We start from the raw sequence: 26,452 nt of genomic DNA, 5'->3' as shown, positions 1-26,452 counted from the left end.
CAGTTTAATTGTTACAATGTGTCCTGCCTGAGTGTGTGGGAGTGTGTGAGTTGTTTGATGATATGTACTTCCATTTAAGAGTCTACATGCATATGTGCATGTGTGTCAAAATTTTAGAGTATCTTCAGGTAGATGCAGCCTGCTTGCTCTGCTTGCGTAAAGCATTTTTTGTGTATTCATTTGTCGATTTTTGTGTATACATAAACATGTGATGACTGTGTGAGTAGGAGGGAAGCCTACATAAGGACAAAGTTGGGCATAAGCTGTCTCAGACACAGAGAGAGTAACGGAGTGTGAAAAGGTTAGGCACTTACGGAGGGACACAGTTTATTAATGAGTAACACATATGTGTTCATTTCCAATTTCCTGCTTTAGTTGACATTTATAAGAAGGGAAAGAGAGAATAGGAACACAAGTATTTGAACGAGACACAGGAAAAGAGAGCGAGCAAGAATAAAGGATTTCATACACGTTTTTTTTTTTTTTTTTTTTTTTCAACTTCAGCTTGCATTACTTCTGGATATCAGCAGAACATCTTAAGTAGCAGGTAAGCTGAACACTAAACAAATATGCTGTGACTTTCATCTAGATCTAAAAGCAAAAAAAAAAAAAATAATAATAAAATAAAATAAAATAAAAACTTGGATAGTAAATTATCTTTTTGTCAAATAATGAAAGTGTATGGTGACTGTGACACATCTCCTTTTGTGTTCCACAAAAAATTTAATAAAACGGAGTGTCTGTTTACACTAACTCCGCCCACCACTGCTCAGACCACACTCAAGACCGATACGACAGATTTATTTGGGGTCATCTACACTATCAACTGAAGGTGGGCATATTTGAATTTTTCGCAATGGGGCAGATATATTAAACTGGTTAACTGGTTAGACATTTAGTGGATTAAGAGACTGGATAACTAAGTGACTAATTGTGCTCCGAAATTCTGGTGGAAACACAGGATTTTATGACAAATTGCGCCCCCATGAGCAGCTGTAGTAGTTTTGGGTGTAGCGACAGTATGTGTATGTGTTGTCATGCTGGAGATCCGGGTTCGAATCCCACCCCTTGACATATTTTTTCCCATGTCTCTACTCTTAATTTTTCCTATAATACTACTTATAGTAATAAATAATAGAGATTCCTCACAGTGATTTGGTCACAGTGAAGGTCAGGGAGTACAGAGAAGGATTTGACCCGAATAAAATTAACCATGGTTTTACTGTAGTAATATTGTAATAACCATGTGTTTTGGTGGAAACTATATAGTTCTGATGTACTAACCATGGTGTTTCTACAGTAACATGTTGTTAATAGTAATTAATAGTAACCATGTTTAATTTTGTGGTTACTATGATTTTACTAGAAAAATACCTTGGTGATACTATGGTTACTGTAGTAAAACCATGGTTAATTTTTGTAAGGTAGGGTTAGGGTTAGGTGTAGGGTTTCTGTGGGACTCCAAATAAACGCAATAAAAATGCCGCAGTGATGCCACTATACTGTATGTTAGTATTTAAACAGGGGCGTAAGAGTATCTGCCACTAATTGCACTATGGTGCAAATAGCATCTAACACTATTTGCACATAGTGCAAAGAAGATGCTTTTTGTTGCTTCTTACATTTTTTATACAAATAAAAAATAAGCGGGTTTGGAATGAAATGTGTGTGGGTGATGACAGAATTTTCATTTTTGGGTGAACTATCCCTTTAACACGATCACAATATTGCTGTGAAGAAGAGAGCCTTCTCCACTCATGTCTGGTCTAGCTCATCTGTGAGTCTTTTAGTTAGACGTTCTCATCTGATGTGCAGTCTGGTTCACTCATCAGTACCAATATTCCTCAAGGTATTTCGGGAACATTAAATTCATAAATCTGTACAGCAGATGACTGGCAGTTGATGGGAACTGCCAGTACTTCTGGCTGGGCTGAACAGTTGCTATAATGTGGTGTAATTGAGCTTTGGAACAGAGTTGATGTGTATTCTAATAGACTCTGCATTAAACATTAAGCACACTCCAGAGATGAAACAAATGGATTGAATGTGAACTGAACAGCTCTCAGCCCCTCATAAACGACAGATAATCAGAGATTACCCGCAGCTAACTGCCCTGAACATACTACCATGCCCGCATTTATCAACACTTTTATTTACTGTTGTAATTACTGTAAGTACATAGAAACATCCATGTGGCCATAAATAAAAGCGTGCAGTGAATTGAGAGGCCATGACAAGCACACTCATGTGCAAGGGAAAATTATTCCACAATTACCCAATTGCTTGAATTCCATGCAAGCTTGATACTTATTTTGACTTATTCTTGTACTCACAGCTTAGTTTTAAAACAGATTCTTTTTTTCAAAATTGGAGGAGGGAGGCAAAATCAATTCAGATGAAACACCGTTATGATCATTTTTTAATATCTTATTTGTATTGCAGTGTTTAATTATTATTATTATTATTATTATTATTATTATTATTATTATTATTATATCATGTAGGCATGGTTTTACTGAACACTGGCTTAAGTAATATACTGACATTAGTCACATTAATATAAAGTGTCACATTAAGAGACTAATTGTGGATATACAGTATAGGAGGTTGTGTTACATCACCAATGTGCAATTATAACCAATTTTGTCCTAGCCTGTGGTCCATGAGGTATTTCCATGGATGACGTTATGCTTTTAAATACCTAAAAATTATTATTATTATTAATTATTTAATTTTTTTCAAAAAGTATAATATTAGTACAGAGGAGTAGAAATTCCCACAAATCTGTTGTTTCAACATTTTAATTCAAACACAATACACTAGATAACTAAGGAAATAAGCATTAGCCACTCGAACAAGCATATAATTTCCCATTGAAGCCACTCAATCCCTTTGCTAAACCTCATTCAAACATATGTGAATGACTTGTGCAGTGTAGCATGCAGAAATCAGGGCAACGGACCCTAAGCTCATGATGCCAAAGTCAATCTTTTGTGCATTTCACTAAATGCTTTTCTTTGTGAAATGTGCAATTTTGTGCAGGGTTTATTATAGATGTTTTGGCTAGGGACTTGATTTGGACATGAAATTGATGGTTTTCTACATAGAAATTCAGGGATTGGCTGTTGTTATTTGAAATGGCCCAGTTAAAAGAGTTGGACATTGTTTACTGTATGCCACATCTGAAATGACCTGAAGTGCATGTACAGGATGTGGACAGATTTGTCTCGTGTATAACAATGCCCAGTGTTTATCCCTACATACTCTTTTGTGGGGCAGCACGTTCTCCGTCCCCTTTTGAAACACTTCATCAACCACTCCAAATGATTTGAAGCTCTTTAGAGGTTTAAACTGAAACCTCAATCAACATTGTTGTTTTGTGTTATGCCCTGATTTGTTTCTAGTCTTATTAACAGACTTGAAAGTTGTGAAGTTGAAAAATGCTTTACAAAGTACAGTATAACTCTACTTTTATTGTGCTTAAACTGATTAACTTAAAATATCCCTTTTTTCTCTCCCCAGACTGACAGACCCTCAAAATGACAATTTCTTTGAGAGAGCAGCTAAAAGAATACTTAGCAGAACGGCGAGTTCGCAAAAACCGCCTGGTGACAAAAGATGGCCGCTGCAACATTGAGTATGGCAACATAATGCACCGCAACCGCTTTGCCTACATCCTGGACATATGGACCACCTTTGTGGAAACTCGATGGCGGTTTGTCATCCTGTACTTTGTGGCTTCATTCACTCTCAGCTGGTTCATCTTTGGTCTTGTTTGGTACTGGATTGCCAGAGATAATGGCGACCTTACATGGCAGAATCCTCCAGACAATCACGTACCATGTGTAATAAATGTCCAAGGCCTGACCGCAGCCTTCCTCTACTCATTAGAGACCCAGACCACCGTTGGCTACGGTTATCGAGCCATCACCCCACTCTGTGCTGGAGCTGTTGCACTCATTGTAATTCAGTGTCTTATCGGTGCCATCATCAACTGCTTCTGGTGTGGAGTGATCATGACAAAGATTGCCCTACCCAAAAAGAGAGCCAAGACCATAACTTTCAGTGAGTCCGCAGTTATCTGCCCGAAGAAGGGCACCCTCTGCCTTCAGATTCGCGTAGCCAACCTGCGCAAGACCCTGATGATTGGCAGTCAAATTTACGGCAAACTGCTTAGAACAACAGTCGCTCCTGAGGGTGAAACCGTCATCATGGACCAGATCAGCATAGACTTCATGGTGGATGCCGGCAAGGACAACTTGTTCTTTGTGTGCCCATTGACCCTATACCATGTCATTGATAGAACAAGTCCATTCTTTGACATGGCAGTTGACACTCTGCATCAGCAAGAGTTTGAGCTTGTGGTATTTCTGGATGGAGTAGCTGAGTCCACCAGTTCCTCCTGCCAGGTCAGGACTTCCTACATCCCTCAGGAGATCATGTGGGGTTACGACTTCCTCCCTATCATCTCCCGCGGCAAAGAGGGGAAATACCGTGTGGACTTTTCCAACTTCGCCAAAGTGGTGGCCGTGCCAACTGCTCATTGTTCCTACTGTTACCACAACGAGCCAGGGCATCATCACCACTCGATAACTGGCATTGATAACCAGGGTTTTGAGGTGATTGACATTGAAGTACCCAGTAGTACCAAAATGTAGCACTGGTTATTAGAATCTAGCTGTTGGAATGACATGTATCTGTATGATGTCACCATCTTGCATTACATTATATCAAGTACTGGACACTGACAGACTCTTTATACTTTATGCTAACTGCAAATGCAAGCAGGGGTGAGCAGACTGTAGAAATACCACCATATACCCCATAAATGGCCAAATGAAACTGCTGCAAAGCCAAAATGTATTTAATTCTGTTTTAAAGAACATGCATTAAAATGTGACTATATTTTCTGTCTCGGATCACTGCCAGAAAGTGTGACAACCTAACATGAGTTTCATGTCTCACTTGTAAAACACACGGCTAGACCTCCATTTAAACTTGAAGAAAAACAATATTCCTGTCCCTTTGTCCCCACAATATTAGAAAGATAAAAGTGTGAATTGTCATTGATTTGAAGGTGAAAGTAGGGCTTTGTGACATGGTCATTGCCTTGGGAGTGGGAATATTAACTGGAGGTTTATTAATATGAGGGTGGTTTGTATTATCTGAAGTTATAAATTCAAATACTAATGTGCCAGTAAAAGTCTGTACTTCTGCAAATGTTTAATGCTCTGAATCAAATGGGAATGGTGTATTTTTTTTTTTTTTTTTTTTTTTTTTTTTATAAATGAGTAGATATAGTTACAATTTTAATATTGGATGTGTAAATATAATTTTTACTTTTTAAATATTATTATTATTTTATAAATAAAAATAAAGTAAAGAATTGGATTTGTTGGTTTCATTTGTATGTCATGATACAATCTTTATGGAAAAAGCTTGTCAATTATTGACCTACTGAATTTTCCTGCAGTTACTGTTCAAAATGACCACATGAGGGCGCACAAGACAAAGCTATACAATAGCTGTCCATGTCTGCTTGCTACATGATACACTCTTAGCTTGACTAAATGTTTCATGATTGTTTCATAGAAATGTCTCATCATACACAACCTAATGAAAATGTAAGTGCCATTGCTCCGTCATTTACTGGAATTAATGGTGCTGGCTTCTTGGCAAGTGCTGGCTTCTTGGAAATTTGGAAAGTTTACAACAGAGCAAACATTCATGTGTATGAAATGGTAATGCCAAAATGGCGATGGAATTTTGTTGTCAGAATCTCTAGCCCTCTGACTCACTACATGAGATACCAAATAACGAAGAGGCCTTTAAAATATATTATATGTAGGATGAAGATAATACCCTGAGGAGATTTTACTGCCAAAGATTAGAATTAACATGCATTTATGCACAGTCACACCTGATAAAAGGATTCAGTCTTTTTGTTTACTTCACTTCTCAGGATTTTCATTGATGGTATATGATGTAATCTTTTCCTCACCACAAACAGTGGATCTAAATAAATAAAACTATCCAGATATGTCATATCATCATATCTGTTATCACAGCGGTTTACAGTACGATCAATCAGTACTGGATTAGATGAAAGTCATGGAGTCTAGAACATCAGACTGATTTAATATTTGATTGAACAGTTGAGGCAAAGATGCTGACATTTACAAATCATCTACCTCAGTGTCAGTCAGTCAATTCAATAAAAGTTGTATTATATTTTAAGAAGCAAGATGCATTGACCAAACAACTGATAGGAAAAAAAAAAAGTTATATGAAGAGTTTTTTTTTTTTTTTCAAATGTAAAAACATTTATTTTGTCACATTTTACCTATACAACAAACCCTTTTACAAAAGGTAATACTTAATAAATTGCAGAAACAACAAAATTAACAAAAAAAAAAAAAAAAGATTAATTGCAATATTTCATATATTTTTATATAGTCATAAATTTAATATCCAAAATACACTGCATATATAAAATAGCAAAATTCCTTCATATCCGAGAGTGATCCCTTATAGAAATGAGTTGGTGGGAATTTTCAATCATCATTTACATTAATGCTACAAAGTACACAAAGAGGGAAATGCTTTCATGGAACTAACACTGGTATAACACTGTCCAATCAAGTTTAGGCACACACAAAGTTTGGCTTTAAGGCATTTGTCATAACAAGGATTGTTTTTTAGCACTTTGGAAAACCATGATTTATGTAAAACTGCTTGTTTCTTAGCATGTTTTGGTAAGGCATTTGCTTTTAAGGAATAAAAATACATATCAAAATAACTTTTTATTGTCATGGCAACGCACTAAGGACTTTAGAAAAAAAGCTTTTCTGAAAAATACAAGAAAACATTCATAAACTTATTCCCCATATGTACAGATACAAAATACCTACGTAGTAAAAACTACCTTCAGTAACTGATTAAAAAAAAAGTTTTGACCGAGGTCAACTCGTATTAACGTATGATTTTTAACACTGTCACATATGAAAATAGCTCTGCATAATTTATACAGTAAGATGCTTTTAATGCCTAGTTGACCCTTGATCAAAATAATACTAGCAAATAGGTCTGACAAACGCACAGCGTTCGCGAATCTCTGGTTTCAACGTTTTGTTTTGCTGTTTTAACTGTTTACAGGTTTACTTATATGGTTTTTTTTTCTTCCTTTCAAAGAGGTACTTTGCATGATGCCCACATTCAGTTGTTCAGCAATCCAATAATCTAGTCAAGAGTTTTAAGACATAGGAATGTATTTAAATTGCATATGAACTAAAATGACACTTGGCTTTAGATTGGCTATTTGAGATTAAATAAAATAAAATGTTCCTGGCCAATGAGGGGGCCACAAACAAGAATTGACCCCCAAAGCAGGTAAGTGAGCATTAGTTTTCAGCAAGTTAAAGCTGCATTAAAAATGTAAGACAGGTTTGAATTCATCTATCATTTACAGAGCTTTCACATCAACACCATCTTGGTCATCAGCACAGAGGAATGCTAAAGGTGTTTAAGTAAGTTTAGCTTGAGCCAGCTAGCCTGAGAAGCTCCTTATAAACAATCAACCACCACATCCTCCAGTTTGGAGAATAAATGACGGGTGAATGCCAGCATTTTTCCAGTTGCCAGATTTGCTTTAGTGAGAAAAGTTTTAGGTACAACTTAAAAAGATCAATTTATGTTTCCAAGGTGGGTTTAGACAAAATCCAAGAGAAGGATGGACTAGGTCCAAAAACATAAACACTCAGTTCACAATTGCATCAACACACAGGGAGAGTTTACAGTGATTCGTTTTTTTCTTTTTTTTTTTTTTTTTTTTACTTCGGTCATTCACCGATTTAATAACTGTGGTCTTTAATTTGTAGAAGGGGACTTTCGCCCATCGGTGCAGCTTTTGGGTGTAGAAAGGCATAAGGACATTTTGAAACACACACACTCTCCAAAACAAACATCAAACAAGACGCCACTTGTCCTTTGAATAAGTAGTACTCCATTTTGAAGAGGATCAGCCATTTTTTGGTCTTTTTTTTTCTTCTCTCTGCTTACTTTCTCTATCTCTCCAGCTTCTTCCAACATTTCCTTCATTGTACAAATTTTCTCTGGCCTCTCCAAAGAAAAAAAAAAATATTTCCCTTTCCAGCTTCCTTTTCTTCCTTATCCAGGTCCCTTTGTCTTCCCTCCAAGTGCAGTTCAAGTTTTGGCATGTGTGGAGCAGGGTGAGAGGTGAAGGGCATTAGTAGTAACTGCCTAGGTGGGAAGGCACATGAGAATTGGAATGACGTGGAACGCTCGGATTAGGATAAATCCCCCCTGTTGGAGAGCTCCAGTATGGGGAGGTGTGGCCAAAGAAATTGGAGGATGTGACGGGCATGGAGGGTGGATGTGGTGAAACAAAGTTGACCTTCTGCTGGTGGGCGTGGTAGCTAGGTACATATGGCAGGTCGGTTGGGTACTTGTACATGGTAGACTCGGTTGGGTGGGGCTGCAATGCCTGAGCAATGCCATGGAAGTCAAACTTATAGGCATAACGTTTGCCGTGTACTTTGGTCATGATGTTTTTGTCGTAGTAGTAGCGAAGGGCACGGCTTAGTTTGTCATAGTTCATGTTGGGCTTGCTCTTGCGTTCCCCCCAGCGACGCGCTACTTCGTCGGGATCGGTCATCTTGAACTCTCCATTGGTCCCCTCCCAGGTAATGCAGCCAGCATTGGCACAGTCAGAGAGAAGTTCTAGCAAGAACTGCCAAAGCTGGATCTGACCTGAACCTGGACAATGAGAAATATAGGCAGAATTTTATACTAGTCTATAGACTGAAGAGGTTATCTTAAAGGAATGTTCTGGTTCAATACAGGCTAAGCTCAGTCGACATATTTTGTTGCATAATTTTGATTACCACAAATTTTTTTTTTTTTTTTTCGATTTGTCCCTTGTATCTAAAAAAAGGAAAAAAATTGTGGTTACAGTAAGGCACTTATAATGGAAGTGAATGGGGCCAGTCCATAAACACTAAAATACACACAATTTCAGAAGTATATCTACAAGATGTAAACATCATACGTGTTAACATGATTTTAGCATGATAAAATATCTTGTTAACATTATCTGTGTAAAGTTATATCCAATATTACAATTTTGTTGCCATGACGACATAATGCCGGTTAACTCTGTAATCTGGTAAATGCTGTAATGCCAATAAATCCCTATTTTTTCACTCAGAAACAAATAAGTAAGTCATTATCCTTACTTATTTGAATTTGAGAAGGTTTTTACAAGCAATTTAATTTCTTTAAAGTCAGTTTCATTCAGCCAATTAAATATAGTTGGATTAGGGCAAATCAATGTACTGTAGTAGTTTTAACTCAATATTATTAGGTTTGTCAAACTAAATTTACTTATGTTTAATTTAGCTAATTTTCTTATGTTGGTCCAAATTAATTTTATTAATCATTAGTAAATGTCAGGTGAGCAAGTGTAAGGAAAGTGAATCTGTTGCACGGTCAATTTGATAGCAACTGCTAATAGAGCAAAGCAGCTCTCAAATCAAACATCACTTGAAAGTGAAAGTCCATACTCAACCTAAGCACCAATCTTCACCAGAATAGTAACCCCCAAAACTCCAGCCTAATACAATAAAGCAATATAATAGAAAATTAAACATGAACAAACCTGCCCAGTTTCATCAATGCTACAAAATTTATTTATGTAGTCCAAACTCAAATGAATTAGGTAAACTTCAATTTAAAACATTTTATTGGATAGAACGCAGTGAATCAAGTTGTGACAAAATGTTCTAGAATTGTGTTGCTTTAGTTTATTTCAATTAGGTAAACTGAACAACAAGATTTTTTTTTAAATCTTCTGGCTATACTTTTGTCATACACAGTGTGTATTTTAACTGTTAATGTACTGGCAGCCCCAGAGGCGCAAGAACCATATATGCAAGGTATGCAATGCATAGGGGCGTCATGTAAAGGGGGGCACCAGCGGCTCACTAAAGGTGGTGCAGTCGTCCTATATATATATTTGTGGTAATTAATATTATGCCATATATACTGTAAATTGAGCTTAACTTGTATTGAACCTGGAGCATTCCTTTAAGACACAAGGTATCTCAAATAAAGTAAGCCTTTTTGTTTTTTACCTGGATTGGCGAGTCGACTGCTAGTGGGTCCCAATATCTGGTAAGGGTCTAAGATGAAAATGAAATGAGTCTGTATGTTACCATTTTGTTACCAATACCATGTTATCATTTCCACGTTCTCATTACTTGACTTCAGCTCCTGCAGTTTAACTGGTAGAATATGGCACTCCCAATGCCAAGGACATGGGTTAAAATTCACAGAGAATGCTTTGACTGATAAATTGTATACCCCAAATGCATTGTATGTATAAAAATGTCTGCCAAATGCATAAATGTAAATATGTTTTTGGATGAGTGTGTATGCTTGTGGCATAGAATGTCAGGTTACCTGGCTGAGGCCGAGCCTGCTCAGTGCTCTTGGACACGTTCTGAGAGACCACTGTCGGAGAGCCTGAGAAATGGAAAGAAAGAGAGGGAAAGCGACAGAAAAATGAGAAAAAAGTTACGTTCGTTAGTCTAGGTGAGCAGACACATCAGTCTTGGTCCAAAGAAATCCGGGGGCATTAGCTGTCCAAACTGCTAAGTACTTAATTGGCCTCTTTAGTTTCCTGTGTCCCTAAACTAAAGACTGACCATCTGTGTCTGGGCTAATGCTCTGTCCGTAATGTACAGAGTAGAGTATAGATACCTCAGAATCAAGAATATTGGAGCTGATATGTGTCTAAATAAAAAAAAAAGTATCTGAATCAAGATCTACTTTTTGGCAGCTGTTGCAACGACACTCACCTTTTCCACTGTGCATGTTTGACCAGCCTGCCCTCCGTACAGCATCATAAGATGCATCTGGAGAAAAGATCATTTATTTTGTAAATTTACAAGACAGAAAGTAACTTTTTAGTAACTTTCATATTTCATGAGTAACTGAAAAGCTGCTATTGTTTTTCCAAAATCTCAGAATGATTCAAGTGTTAATGGTTTATATCCCAGTCGATGTTCTTGCCTGAGAAGACTTGTGCATATTTTGTTTCTCTCTCTCTCTTTTTTTTTAAACACTCAAAAATGTGTGTTTGTGTGTGCGTGTGTTTGAAAGAATGGACATAGAGCTGTGCTAGAGCTGTTTGGTTGTATCTGACCAACTTTTCAACACATGTAGTACACAGACTCACGCAAGAACACACAAACACTGAGCAACCTATAATAATGATGTCAGGATTGCAGTTATAATCTCTTTGGATGTAAGAACATAATAGTCATCAGTTTCCATCTGTTTTTAGAGATCTCACAGAACCACAAATTGCAAGCCCATTTTGAGCACTTCGGCATATTAGCAGAAAATGATTAATTTTTTTCTAAAGCAATTAAACAGATAAAACATATCAATATCATAGCTCTCATACTGCTTATGTTCTAATAATGGAATAATTTCCACAATTATATATTTATTTATTTTCATAAAATAGCTCAATAACAAAATGCTTTCTTTTCTTTCCCTTTCAGTAGAACAAAGCTGTATGCATTTCTTTGGAACACATTAAACAGAAATGATTTTTTTTTTATTCTTATGCACAAATACAACAATATTATTATAAACACCTTCAGATTAATAAACAACTAATATTATTGATCCATTAACAACATCTATTTAACTTATCAAAGATGCAGAAAACAAAATATTTATTTATTTATTTATTATTTTTTTGGTGCAATTTGAGGTGCATGTGTCATGTGTCCTAAAACCAGCATTTTATTTATTCTTTCTTTGTTTCTTTGTTTCTTTCTTTTTTTGTTTCCAACAATTCAATCATTTTCCAAATAGTGGGATAGTGATAGAAAACGTTATGTTGTCATATGGCAACACCATACAGTATAGTCTCATAGCAAAATGTCAAGAGTTTGTATCAGAGGAAGATTCATGTGTGTTTCTTATGCATGCCTCAGTCACTCAAATGTGCCCTTAAAACTGTCCCATCATGCCTGAAGCACAGCACTGATCCCTTACTTCCAAACGGATATTAACAAATGACTAGCCAAATTTTCTATATACCCTAGACTCTGTGGTTCGAATTTTGGCCTGGGTTACAGAGTAGCTTCCTCTAAGGCTTAGAGTGGCACTAAGACCATATAAAGAAAGACTTTACCATACTACTGTATTTCAGTAGTTCGTATGTTAATGTAATCTTGTGTTGAAGCAGTAAACGTATCTGGCTTGCTGTCCGTATACTGGAGGGCTCGGAGCTCGAGACTCGACTATGACTATGGCAGGAAGTATTTAGTACGGCAAGCCAGCAACAATTCTATTTGGTAAATTGGCTTGGCGGATGCTTCTGAATCGTTCTTCCCCCCAAAATCTGTATAGAGGGAGTGATTTAAGCATTTGTTTGAAGGTGCGTTCTTGTACGATGGCTGGTCGAGAGGGCTACACTGCGATTTGAACGAGAGACCACCACTCGTCGTAAAAGTGGGTGGACTCACGGTATGTGAACAGGGAAGGTGAAAATGAGAGTTGGCTCGTGCTGCATTCGAAAGGGAGGGCTCACACTGCGATTCAAACGGGAGACTGTTCTAAGAGAGAGAGGTATAGCTCACGGAGTTTGAACGGGTAAGCCCAGCATGCGTTCGAACGGGGAAGGTGAGAATGAGAGTTGGCTCACACTGCGTTCGAAAGGGAGGGCTCACATTGCGATTCGAACGGGAGACTACTCTATAGAGAGAGAGAGCGCTCACGACATTCGATCGGGTAAGCCCAGCAAGCAGTCGAATGGGGAGAATGAGAACGAGAGTTGGTCACGCTGCGTTCGAAAGGGAGGGCTCACATTGCGATTCGAATGGGAGACTGCTCTATTGAGAGAGAGAGCTCATGGCATTCGAATGGGTAAGCCCAGCAAGCAATCGAACAGGGAAAATGTCAGGAGAATTGTCACAGGAAGCAGGTAAGCAGTGGCTTATATATTCCTGCTCGTGGGCTGTGATTTTTCAGATTAAAATTAACATGCTCCTCCTGAACCTCTGTTAATTAACTCCATTTTATGAAACTGTCAGGGATGGTCAAGAAATGCTGGCCCCAATAATAGTATACTGGAATTATGTCTTTGAAATTGCAGTAATCTTTGTGTAATGACTGTCCTGAGTGTTAAAGCTTCAGTACACACCTCTATTTTTAATGGATAATGGATTTCTGTGTGCCCTCTATCAAACCTAAATGGGGCCCAATACTTCCGCAAGTATGACATAACAGTGCCCTCTGCTGGTGATTGTAGTTGAAACATCATCCAAGCTGTGGGTGGAACTATGAGACATTAACCTCTGAGGACGAAGAAAAATGTTTAGTTTGGAAAGTGCTGATAAAACGACACGGCCCACGTTTCAAAATCATAACAATATCTCCAGCCAGCATTTCTCAGCAAAGGCAGTATCCAAGAGAAAGGAATATGCTAATCTTTAAAAGCATCTCAGACTCCTGTAAATTAAGAGCAAGAATTTCATTGCTCCTGGTTATCATTAAATCCATCACAGCAGCAATTAACTGAGCAGACATAAGAATTACATCTAAAGACATTCAAAATCAAAGACTTATTTATTCAGCACAATGTGATACAGTTTCATCAGTGATCTATTTCCTTTTTATCTTTTTTAAGATTTCGTTCAGTCAATAATGACCTACATTTCCATATTTTGTCACACAAAGCTATCATATAGCTTCAGAGGACTTCAAATATAGTAAGTGAGTGATATGGACTACTTTTATGGGGTGCTTTAGTGGTGTCTGTTTGTCCAATTCAATCTTGACAGCCATGGTCACTATAAACTATTGTTGAATGACACTATATATTTTTGCTATAAATACTGAAACAGCTATCCCAACATACCACCAAAAAGATGGCGAACTCGTAAGATGTCGAATGACTTGGCTCCTATGAAAAGGTATAACTTTTAGACCAACCAATCAACAAACAGAATTTCAACATGAACACATTTGGTTACTCATTCCATATTTATTTATGCAATACAATTGACTGATGGATGTCAATAACCTGTAATTCGCTTCCCTCCTCTTGTTCCAAATCGATGTTTTCTTTCTTCTGTGGTACACAAAAGTTATATTCCTATTAAAAACTCGGTTCGGTTTAGGGTTTGGGTTAGACTTTATGGTTAGGGGTTAAACTTGGGGAAAATTTTAATAATCAATGAGAAATATTTGTTGGTTTGTTCATTTTTCTCTATATGGGAGCACAAGTCATACGTTTTTGTATGAGCTAATGTCATACTAATTATTGCGACTTGTCATGAGACCGGGTTGGGCAAACATTGCTGTCCATTTAATGTCACTCTTTTAAATCTTCTGTCATCCTCTATTCTAAAACACTCACTCTTTCCCTCTAACAATGTTCCATCCCTCACTCTCTCAATGTCTGTCAGATCTGATCTGGAGTCCAGGCCCGAGAAAAAGAGAGAGAGAGAGAGTCCTGAGAGAGTTACGTTTCCTGCCTGCAGAGTCTGCTCACACAACCTCTCTTTGTTTTACTGGCCTTTTTTCCCTCGTTTTTTCATCCCCCTCTGCCATGAAAAAACACACAGCAGCCAGGAGCAGAAGAGAGGTCACAAACCGATGGGGAGAATGGAGAAGGAAGAGAGAGTAAGAGAGAGAGAGAGAGAGAGAGAGAAAGAGAGAGAGCGCAGACGGAACACATCATCGGCATTTGAAAAGAAAACAATGGTGGTGGCCATTGCTACTGTCTGATAGAGTGAAGGAACTTGTGGAGGAGAGAAGCTTCACTCTTTAAAAAAATAAAAAATAACAGTGGGAAAAACTGACAGATATCGCCACCAGCTCTCAAATTTGAAATAATGTAGAGAAGGGGAAGTGGGGCCTGAAACCCTAATTCAATCACATCAGAACTCAACTGTGAAACAAGAGACAGACGTGCATCTTGGATACAGATAGAACCGGTCAGATGCTTTTGTTTTGTTTTTTATTTCTCCTACCCTGATTCAGGGGCCATAATTTTGATTTGCTTCACTGTCAGTAATGTACAGTATGCATTAGGACAGAGTCCAGTTTTCTTCCATAAAGACCCAATGCACACATACATGAGTATTATCTTGCTTAAACCATTGTGTTCTCAGTCTGTGCAGTGCTCAGAGATCTGAGCTTCACTCTGCTCTGCTTTACTTTGGGTGTGGTGTCTTCTCGAGAGACCAGGCTGGCTCTCTCCTAGTCAAAACAAGATCCTGGCTCAGCCAGTCGTCTAGACAAGTTTTAAAACAGTATGCTCCAAAGTTCAACGTATATAGGCATTTTTCACCAAAAGATCTGTGAGATTCTATTGTGAACAGTTTTGACTAAGATTGGTCATATATGTTAATCTGAGCAGTTATTAACACAACATTTAATATGGAAATTTGAATGTTTGAGGTTATATACTGTGATTGTACTGATTGTGATTCATAGGGTAGTAAACACAAGATCTACAGTTTAGATCAGTGTAATATAATATTAATTGTAGTAAGTAGAGTATTAATCTGTATTAAACTTTAACTTCCTGTGTGAAATTGCCCTAGAATCTATTGGCATAGGATAAAAGAGTAAGTGAAAATAGAGCCAGCCAATAAATTGTCCTATCAAGATTTTAATCTTCTACTGAAAGATGCAGAGCTGTTAAATGGAAATATATATATATATATATATATATATATATATATATATATATATATATATATATATATATATATATATTACAATTTTAAAATGTTTCCTTTCTTGGATTAAACTTAAAGGAAGGTTTATGGATCACCAACTAAATACAGTAAATACAGTATCATATTCAGTGACACTTGTACAATGTACAAAAGAAGGAATTCATGTAATAATTTGTTTTCCCTGTTGAAAAGACCAGCATTGCTTTTGTGTACTACGGAAGAAAGAAAACAATGGATTTTGAACAAGAGCAGGGAAGCTTATTGACATACACCAATCAGCCACAACATTAAAACCACCTGCCTAATATTGTGTAGGTCCCCCTCGTGCCGCCAAAACAGCGCCAACCCGCATCTCAGAATAGCATTCTGAGATGTTATTCTTCTCACCACAATTGTACAGAGTGGTTATTTGAGTTACCGTAGACTTTGTCAGTTCAAACCAGTCTGGCCATTCTCTGTTGACCTCTCTTATGAACAAGGCATTTCCATCTGCAGAACTGCCACTCACTGGATGTTTTTGGCACCATTCTGGGCACTTTCTAGAGACTGTTGTGCATGAAAATCCCAGGAGATCAGCAGTTACAAAAATACTCAAACCAGCTCATCTGGCACCAACAATCATGCCACAGTCCAAATCATTGAGATCAAATTTGTTCCCTCTTCTAATCGTTGATGTGAACATTAACTGAAGCTCCTGACCAGTATCTGCTGATTTTATGCACTGCACTGCTCCCACATGATTGGCTGATTAGACAATCGCATGGATGATTGTTGGTGCCAGAGGGGCTGGTTTGAGTATTTCTGTAACTGCTGATCTCCTGGGATTTTCACACACAACAGTCTCTAGAATTTACTCCAAATGGTGCCAAAACAAAAGACATCCAGTGATTGGCAGTTCTGCGGATGGAAATGCCTTGTTGATGAGAGAGGTCAACAGAGAATGACCAGACTGGTTCGAAATGAAAGTCTACGCTAACTCAGATAACCGCTCTGTACAATTGTGGTGAGTAGAATAGCATCTCAGAATGCTATTCTGAGATGCATGTTGGTGCTGTTTTTGGTGGCACGAAGGGGACCTACACAATATTATGTCTGATCAGTGTATATCAGTCAATTGTAATGCATAAATAAATACATAGAAAATGAGTAACCAAATGTGTCTACTGATTTTTCCTTTATTAAAATAAAGTGTTGGATAGGACACTAGCTCAAATTTAATGCCTGCATTTTATCGTTTTTACATTCTGTTTGTTGTTTGGTTGGTCTCTATGGGAATAAAAGTCATACAATACAGTATATTACATTTCGGACATGACAAATGAATTATTATTAATAAGTTGTCATGAGACTATGTTGGTTTTGGATATGTAACGCATTCAGTGGAAAGGAGGAGGCGAGAACCGGCTTGATAATATAAATAATGTTTTAATAATAAAATAAACCTAAAAGAAAACACACACAGGTGTTGGACAGTTGTCTGTAACTCTCTCTCTCTCTCTCTGTCGCACTGCCGTCTCTGGTCGGCTTTATTCCTCTCGGGCTTAATCAGCCTTATTAGTGGCCGGGTGTGCGGAATCACGACCCGGCCCCGCCCTTCGCCCTGCCACAGGATACTATTCCCCAGCATAGGATGCTGGTATGCTGGTGTCCCTTTCAAGCTTTTAAACTGATTTAATCAGCAAACCTTCCTCGGTCAACCAGCTACATCAAAAAGACCATGCTCGTCGACCAGCTATGATGGTCTACCAACTAGACCAGCAACAAACTAGCACTAATCAGCACAGACAAGCATGGAAACTTTAATACCATTGTACTTATGTGCTCTTACACAAAGACCATTTCTCATGAAGCTTTTCTCTTCTGGGTCTGTCCATCACATTGCATAAGCAGTTGTGTAGTGCTATATCATGACTGACAATTGAGAGAAGGGGGGTCAGATGTCTTGCAGTCCTTTCGTCATTATCTTATCTTCAAGCCCACTGTACTAATGACCCTAATATGTGTCTGTTGGCTCTGAGTACAGAACAGGTGGTCTGACTTCTGGCTTTTATCAGGATAGCTGGTCCTCTGGTCTTACCCAGATAGCACTGCTTTCACTCAGGATTTCACAGCTATCAATGTTATTGCAGCCTTGTGCTTTCTGAAGTGGGAATGCCCAAAGTGGTCCATTCTCCAGAGAGACTGTCAAATGTTTACTTAAATGGTTTATGGAAAACAATTTCCTTGATGACTTTGAGAGCTTGATTTAATTTGGATATGTATCTTGAGTCATCAGTGGAAAGTACACAAGTAAACTGAGTTAGGCAAATGAGTCAAGGCAATCGTTGCATGTTATCTCTGTTGGTTATTTAAGTCTTAGAGTATTCTCAACAGAACAACAATCTACAATAAAACCTTATGCCAGACACCACTCTTTAAAACTGACTGTAATGCAACTTCATTTAAAGTGATACTTTTAACAGGTAGCAACCTCTTCAGCCACTTACACTTCATATGATTAGCACACCTTATACATACTAATGCATACAGTTGATTTGATGTTAGCATATTGCTAGCTAAACTATAGTCAAATAAGCACAAGAATATACAGGATATAGTACATATGAATATTGGGTGACAATGGGGTCTAAAAGTCTGAAACCACTTGTGAAAATGCCCTTTTCTAATTCCAAACAAGATTTTACATTACAAATTAGATTAATAACATAACAATTTGAGTTTAAAGTTTAATTGGAACATTTACATAAATTTGAGAATTTCTTAGTGTTGGGTATGTCCCACTTTTGTTATAATGACAGCATGCACTCAAGCTGGCATGGACTCCACAGGTTTGTGCAAAAGCAGATGATTTGAATGTTCTAAAGAGCATCTTTGCAATGCATTGTTGGATGTCCATATCCGAGGGATACACACAATTCTACCTCAAATTCTGGCTAAAATAAGCTTTCCAAAGGAGTAAACTGCTGCTTTCAATTACAATCTATCTTTGTGTCAGGAGCATGCCTATGATGCTTAAAAATACTAACAAGGTTGGTATCTCTCTAGCTTTTGAAACATAGACCTATTTGAGGCACACTACAGTGGAGACTAAGAAATATTTTTGTACTGCCCTTATATAATAAAATTGAATGCACCCTTTAAAGCAAATGTCCAATGCTTTTATGGTATAAAATCAGTATAGGTCACTCAAATGGACACTTAAGAGAAAACAACAATGTCCCTAAATTCACTGTTATTGTGGTACACATGTCTACCAATAACACATAATTTGTACATGTTTCATTTCAAGAATGAGATTTTCTCTCTCTTTCCTGTATTATACACAGAGACACCTGTCTCTTTACCCTTGCTCTCTGTGTCCCTGTCTCTCTCTCTCTCTTCTGAAAGCTCTGATGCAGGTTTTGTCCAGTTAGGCACGTGGATTTTGTCTTGCTAATTGTCTCCCTGTGATGAGAGCCCCTCTGCTGTCTGTGTTCAGGTGGAAACTGAATAGTTGAAACTTTTTATTTGTGCCACACAAAGACAGCACCTGCTGGGCGCATTGCTCTGTTATACAGAGGAAGATGGAAAGAGTCCACAGGGGCCAACTAAACACTCTGCAATGTCATTATTTTAGTGAAATGATTGGACTCACTTTTTCATATCCATATGCATTGTTCATGTAATGTGCCTTTTGTGTTTTAGAATAAGTAACCCATGGAGGCAGAAATTAAAGAGTGAAGATTTCCAGTGAAAATTGAATTATTGAATACGTGCAAAAAGTGGAAAACAATATTTTGATTTAAATCAGTATACAGTATGTGCTTAGTAATACCTTCCTTGGCAGCCAGGCGAGGAGACTGGTCAGTATGAGATGGTGTGTTGTAAGATATTGATGAGCTGCCTGAAACAGAAAACAACAAAACATGGTTGTCAGACAGTTGTCAGTAAGGTGTATGCCACACTTTATATTAGGTGTCTTTAACTACTATGTATTAACATTAAAATACATACAATACAATGTATTTACTGTGTAACTTAATGTTGACCTGCAACATTTTCATAAGATTCATATTTGTAGGGTTAGGGTTAGGGTTGGGTTTATGGGGTTAGAGTGAGGTTTCAGAGTAAGGGTTGGGTTAGGGTTAGGTTTAGGGTTAGAGGTAAAGTTCACAGTTTAACTACATATGTAATTAAATGCAAGTTCTTTAAATGTAACTACAATGCAACAACATGTATGTACATAATAAGTTCATTGTGTCAAATGTTTAAGTACATAGTAGTAATATAAAGTGGGACCATGTATGCTTAAAACATGTGAACAAATCTGCCAATGAAACAATACAAAATACTTTTATCCAGTATTGTGTACATTTTCTAAAAGCATGTCTAAAGTCTATTTTATAGCATTTTGTCTCATACGCACCTTTTTATAAAGGATCTTTAGATGTTTTTATTGAAAATTAAGACAAATAGATTAAGAATATTTTCCACTGCAACAGTAGAACAGTATTGGTAAACTATTGTATAAATACTTTATAACATTTTCGAAACTGCTATTTTATTTTAAGTTATTGCCATAACGTTAGCATTTGTGAAAAACGTTTGGCCGTGGGATTTGTACTTATAGAACAGTTGAGATTTCCAATTGAGGTTTGTAAATATGTAATAACTATGTAACTACATTGTAACAAGTCAAATGCATTTTTTTATCAAGGCACATAATTTACCACTGTATTTCAATGTTTATTTCATTACACACAAGCCTCTTCTGTTTTTTAATCCAGAAGCATCAAAATCCAAACACAATCTGCACTGTGTTCATAGCAAGCCATTCATGTGCTGTTAGAGTGTTTCCAGTGATCTATCACAGGCTTGTCTTGAAGCTCTCTCTTAATTTTAGCTGCTTAACTCATAAATCAGCACAAAAGAAAACAGAAGGAAAATTGCACTGGCAAAACACAAGTCTTCCTACTATGGATGGTGCGGTGGGATTTTTAGCAGACACTAAATGGGGGATGATCTCTTTTCTGAATGAGCAAAAGGAACGTGTAGCAGTCAGGTGATTCTTTTGTATTTTTTTATCAGTTCAGAGGAGATGGTAAGATGTTTTAAAATATAAATGTGTGCTTGTGTGAATGTATGTTTTATGGGGGAGGAGAGAGCATTGAACACATATTTTAACCTCCAGGCTCCTAACCCCCCTAAGCACTGGTGTTGGGGCCACAGAACAGGGCAGCCTTTGTGTGGGGTGCGATCCCCACACAGCAATCAAAGACTGCTGTTCCCATACAAAAATAAACCCCCACACATCCACGTGGAAGAGAAAAAGAAAGCAATACTTGTAAAGAAAAATAAATGAGAAAAATAAAGAAAACAACTCCGTTCTGGAACAAAACAAAAAAAAAAAAAAAAAAAAAAAGAAAAGAAAACATCTGATAGTTAATTACTTTTTCTACTCTTAAAGAGAACTTATCATAAATACAATTTCACCTTGATAACATCCATCATAGATCAGCCATGTCAAATGTTACATTACTTTTTTTAATTTTTTCCCAATTTGCAATGCCCAATTCCCAATGTACTCTAAGTCCTCGTGGTCGCGTAGTGATTCGCCTCAATCCGGGTGGCGGAGGACGAATCCCAGTTGCCTCCACATCTAAGACCGTCAACCCGCGCATCTTATCACGTGGCTTGTTGAGTGCGCTGCCACGGAGACATAGCATGTGGAGGCTTCACGCCATCCACCGCAGCATCCACGCTCAACTCACCATGCGCCACACCTAGAATGAACCATATTATAGCAACCACGAGGAGGTTACCCCATGTGACTCTACCCTCCCTAGCAACTGGGTCAATTTGGTTGCTTAGGAGACCTGGCTGGAGTCACCAAATGTTACATTACTAATGTTTGGGGTTTCAGAGACCCCAGATAAAAACATGACTAAATGCAATGAATTTTTACACATACATCGTTAAAGCTTTTGTACTACAACGTTTTTGTTAAGTGCCAGCTTAATTTTGTGTGCAATTGTATGTGTGCTAATGTTTCTGCAGTTCACGTTGCTCCCCTGTAAGATCTGGATGCTTTAGAATGGTTTAGATTAAAACTCTCTGAATTCCATTTGTTGTTGGTCTGGTTTTTTGTATTAATTCTCATTACACAACATATATGCGTAATACCCTACACCATGCCCCTATACTCTCTCTTAGCCATGGACCACAAATTCCCATCAACACAGAGTACTGGGGGAAGAACCAATGTGACAACAATAGTGCATAGAGGTGCTAAGATCACTTGACATAGGTTCAAACCTTGCTAAGCTGACCTATTTATGGTATAAAAACACAAAAGGTTGTACAGTAGTACAGAAACACATAACTCAAGGCACTACTGTGGAACATGCCGAATAGTACGACTCAAATAATAATCCATTACAAATGGGAGGAAATATCAATAAAATTATGTGGGAAACAGAGAACGAGAGAGAGAAAGAGAGAATAAGATGTCCATATGTTTATGGTCTGTGTAAACCATCAACGGTCTCTGAATATCCAACTCGGAATTAACACTGTGGCCACTCTGTCTCATTCCGCCAGACCTCCAGCATTGACTGTAACGACTGCTGTGTTTGTAGGTCAATGGTATATATAAGGATATCCAAGATGATGAATAAGAACACATTTCTTAAAAAACTAATTTGAAATGTATGTTTTAGAATTTTTTTAAATTCCAGTTTGAAATGATGTGAGCCTTAGAAAAAAAAAACGTTTTTAGAAATATAATTAATGCATTTATAAGTGCTGTGATTAATCAGTTATTCCTTTGGGATATTATTTGCTGTTTTATGGATTTTCAGTCATGTGATGGCTATTACATTAGGTGTGTTTGACTTCATGTAACACTGCGAAGACCAACTGGCGCCTGACTTAAAGCATTGCATGTCGGTTAGAATTTTGTCCGACTTTAGTCGGCACTAAGGCCGAGTCATCATGACGTATGCCATCAAAGAACCTTGAGAGTGAATCGAGACCAGCTGGCTGGGTCAGCCGCTGCAGGTGCTCCAAAGCAGCTGCACAAGCTCTGATGATGACACAGCTTAAATGCGATTGGCCAGACTCTCCGATGACAAAGATGACATACATTTCATAGGCTGAGTTCGAAATGGCATACTACTTTTACTACTTCTGCCATACCAGCTTATAGCAGAAAGAGTATATGGTAGTACACCATTAGCAATGTGTTTATTCTGACACCTTCAGTTTGGCTAAACTCTCACAAATCCTTATTTTTATAACAGTACAATTCTCTTTTTATGTAATCTTAATTTTATATATCATGTTTATTCGTAAAAAATAATTCAAAATTATTCAAAAAACCTTTATTGGTATTAAAATAATATAGACTTATTTCAGACTTTCTTCTTGTACACATAGGCACTGTATTAAGCAGCAGGTAACAAATTCAAATGAATAGTGTTTCTGGTTATTATTTGTAAAATTCGAGCATCTGTCTATCTGCATTTCTATAGCTTCCACTACGTCTGTAATAAAGAAAGCAAACATCACGTGATCTGTCGTGACTGATGTAGGTTCAACACATGAAGGGAAGCGCAAAGTTTGACTGCTCTCTTTTCAACTCCTTTCAAATTTTGCCGATCGGTAAGCCAAGGTGCTGTTGAAGTCGAACAAATTTACTGACTTTGATTTGCAAGTCAAAAGTGTTTCAAATACAAATGTTATTGTAAAACAAAACCGATTAGCAGATTACTTTTCGGAATAAGCTATTAAAGATTATGCCAAACTAATTGACATCCCCCCCCCCCCAAATGGGACTTTTTATTTTTTATTATTATCAAAATTAATATTAATTAGGAAACTGAATAGACATTTATCATAAAAGATGTACAGTATATATATTAAAGTCAATTAAAGTCAATATATGAACTACATATTTAACGTGTTTTTGAAAACTTAATAGATGAACAAATGAGTGTCATGTCATTGGCCTTTGTAAAGAGATACGTAAAGTTTCTTTGTGTGTATGTGTGCTTACGATTGCCTATGTGCACACCCAAGGAATCTTTCATTCTGTGGCCTTTCGACACTGTAAAAAAAGTTTTGTCAGGTAACCTACAAAATGTGCTTAGTGAAAAATCTAAAAATAAAACCTATCTGGTTTTATTTAAAAATTATTAAAGGGGGAGAGTCGTGTGGTGCCATGCGAGGGTCGGACGTGTGAACGGCGAGAATCTCCGGTGAGATTCGATACACTCTGTTCCATAAGCATCATACAGTATGCCTCATTCATCAAAAAATCCAAAGCACGAGAACTTGTGGAGTTGGAAGGGAATATTAAAAGTGCCGAGGCACAGCTGAAGCGCCGAATGTCGTCTGATGGCCTCAGAGAATTGACCTGATTGATATAACAGATATAATACTATTTTGTCACGGAAGGTGGAGTTTTTGCTATTCAGGGCAAGACAGTCATACTTTGAGTTGGGGGACAAAGCAGGGAAGCTTTTGGCTAGATATATAAAGAACAGAGAGTTTTTTTCTACCATTCCCTCAGTGAATTCTGCTGGTGGTGAAATTTTTACCTCGGCCATTAATATGAATGCTTTTAAAGAATCTTGATCTCTATAGTTCCACGTCTTCATCTACTGATGAAGATATTAGAAATTTTGTGGAACCATTAGAGCTCTCTAAACTGACAACTGAGCAAAAAAAATGATCTTGATTCTGAGATAAACTTGGAGGAGCTTGGCGAGGCTCCGGGGCCAGATGGCTTTGCCGCTGAGTTTTTTAGATCTTATGCTACAGAATTGGCCCCACTTTTGTTAGAAGTGTATACAGAATCATTAAAGAATGGAAACCTTCCGCCAACCATGACACAAGCCCGGATTAATCTGATTATTAAAAAGGACAAAGATCCAAGCAAGTGTAAGAGTTATCGTCCAATTTCCCTGATCCAGCTAGACGTTAAAATATTTTCAAACATTCTGGCTAACCGATTAAGTAAAGTTATGACATCTCTTATACATATAGATCAGGTGGGGTTTATTTGGGGCTGCAGCTCTTCTGTGACATTAGGCGTTTCATCAATATTATGTTGTCAGTGGTGAATGATCAGACTCTGGTCACGGAAATCTCACTTGACGCTGAAAAGGCATTTGATATGGTAGAATGGGATTATTTTTTTAAGATTTTGGAAATATACAGGTTCGGGAATACTTTTATTGGATGGATTAAGTTACTTTATAGACACCCGGTAGTGACGGTACAAACAAATGGATTCATTTCAGATTATTTTCCTCTGGATATGGGCACCCGGCAGGGTTGCCCTCTTTCCCCATTATTGTTCTGTCTTGCCCTGGAAAAATCAGCAGCTGCAATAAGAAGGAAGATGATTTTCCAGGGGTGGTGGCGGGAGGTATGGTGCATAAGCTTCTGCTTTACGCAGATTATATTTTATTATTCGTCTCCGACCCCACTAGATCTATGCCTTGCCTCCACAGAATTATTAATTCCTTTTCTAATTTCACAGGATACAGAGTCAATTGGTCTAAATCCGAAGCTTTGGCTCTGACAGCTTACTGCCCAGTAATGGATTTCAGGGCATTAAGTATTTGGGCATTTTATTCCCAGCAAATTTGTCTGAGTTAATTTTGACCCCTTAATAAAAAGGTTTTCGAGTGACGTGGGCTTCATTACATTTATCTATGATTGGGAAGGTTCATGTTATTAAAATGAATTGTATTCCAAAATGTAACTACCTGTTACAATCTCTCCCTCTAGAAGTCCCCCTCTCTTATTTCAAGCTATTTGATAGCATAGCGAAGTCCTTCATTTGGAATGGTAAATATCCCAGATTACATTTCAGTAAACTGTATAGGCCGACTGACAAAGGTGGACTAGGCCTACCCAAGATTTTGTTTTATTATTATGTGTTCGGTCTCAGACATTTGGCTCATTGGTCGCTTCCACCTGAGAGAGCCCCTCCCTGACTTTGTATTGAACAGGAAGTTCTTGCCCCTATTTCACCATTGCAAAGCCTTTCTATCAAACTAACCGGAAAAGTTAAGTCACACCCCATTATCTCACATTTGCACATGGTTTGGACAAAAATGTCCAGAGTGTTTAATTCTGACATTTATTTAAATATAGCCTCGAGAATATGGCTGAACCCAAAATGATGTATTAATAAGTCCCCTTTCTGCTGGTCAGAGTGGATTGTGAGGGGGGTTACTACACTCAGTGACCTATATGAGAGTGGAGTGTTGAGATCTTTTGAAAATTTGGTTAAACATTTTAAGATTCCTATATCTCAGTTCTTTAGGTAATTACAGCTGGACCACCTGTTCTGTACTATTTTGGGGAGTAGTATACACCCCCCCTAAAGCGGCAGATACTCTGGAAGTGGTGATTACTGTTTCTGGAAAAGGTCATGAGGCATTGGTGTATTACTCCTTGTTAATTCAGAGTCTGGGGGACGGAGCTTCGTCTTCTCTCAAGAGATTATGGGAGAAAGATTTAAATTTGGTATTGGAGGAGGGAGTGTGGGCTAGGATTCTAAAAAGCATCAAGTCTACATCTAGAGATGCAAGGGTCCATCTGATGCAATTTAAGATTTTGCATCGATTCTGTTGGACCCCCTCTTGATTGTATAGGCTGGGTCTTAAAGA

The 26,452-nt window shown here is 37.6% G+C and overlaps 3 protein-coding genes across 9 annotated transcripts in view; 2 read left to right on the top strand and 1 right to left on the bottom strand.

Moving 5' to 3' along the window:
- Nucleotides 1–294: 294 nt before the first annotated feature.
- LOC127455945 (ATP-sensitive inward rectifier potassium channel 1-like) lies at nt 295–7,943 on the top strand. Its single transcript, XM_051724141.1, has 2 exons — nt 295–547; nt 3,523–7,943. The coding sequence occupies exon 2, from the start codon at nt 3,540–3,542 to the stop codon at nt 4,656–4,658; it is 1,119 nt and encodes a 372-aa protein (XP_051580101.1). The 5' UTR covers nt 295–547; nt 3,523–3,539; the 3' UTR covers nt 4,659–7,943.
- Nucleotides 7,804–26,452, bottom strand: part of LOC127455943 (Friend leukemia integration 1 transcription factor-like) — a 37,777-nt gene continuing 19,128 nt past the window's right edge. For 4 of the 7 annotated variants that reach the window (XM_051724134.1, XM_051724135.1, XM_051724140.1 and 1 more), the window contains 6 exons: nt 19,603–19,671; nt 10,878–10,934; nt 10,480–10,542; nt 10,152–10,199; nt 9,587–9,631; nt 7,804–8,775 (listed from right to left, as the gene is read on the bottom strand). In XM_051724134.1, the coding sequence (XP_051580094.1) occupies nt 8,246–8,775; nt 9,587–9,631; nt 10,152–10,199; nt 10,480–10,542; nt 10,878–10,934; nt 19,603–19,671 (812 nt within the window). In that variant the 3' untranslated portion in view covers nt 7,804–8,245. The remainder of the gene's footprint in view (nt 8,776–9,586; nt 9,632–10,151; nt 10,200–10,479; nt 10,543–10,877; nt 10,935–19,602; nt 19,672–26,452) is intronic. The other 3 variants (XM_051724136.1, XM_051724138.1, XM_051724139.1) reach the window with 1 other exon arrangement.
- On the top strand, nt 10,941–15,699 carry LOC127455946 (uncharacterized). The gene is made up of 2 exons (XM_051724143.1): nt 10,941–13,021; nt 14,508–15,699. Exons 1-2 carry the CDS (start codon nt 12,702–12,704, stop codon nt 14,827–14,829), a joined length of 642 nt encoding a protein of 213 aa, XP_051580103.1. The 5' UTR covers nt 10,941–12,701; the 3' UTR covers nt 14,830–15,699.

The sequence above is a fragment of the Myxocyprinus asiaticus genome, chromosome 18 (genome assembly GCF_019703515.2).
Source record: "Myxocyprinus asiaticus isolate MX2 ecotype Aquarium Trade chromosome 18, UBuf_Myxa_2, whole genome shotgun sequence".
Classification (NCBI taxonomy): domain Eukaryota; kingdom Metazoa; phylum Chordata; class Actinopteri; order Cypriniformes; family Catostomidae; genus Myxocyprinus; species Myxocyprinus asiaticus.
The sequence above is the reverse complement of the archived record's forward strand: the minus strand, read 5'-3'. Positions and strand labels throughout refer to the sequence as shown.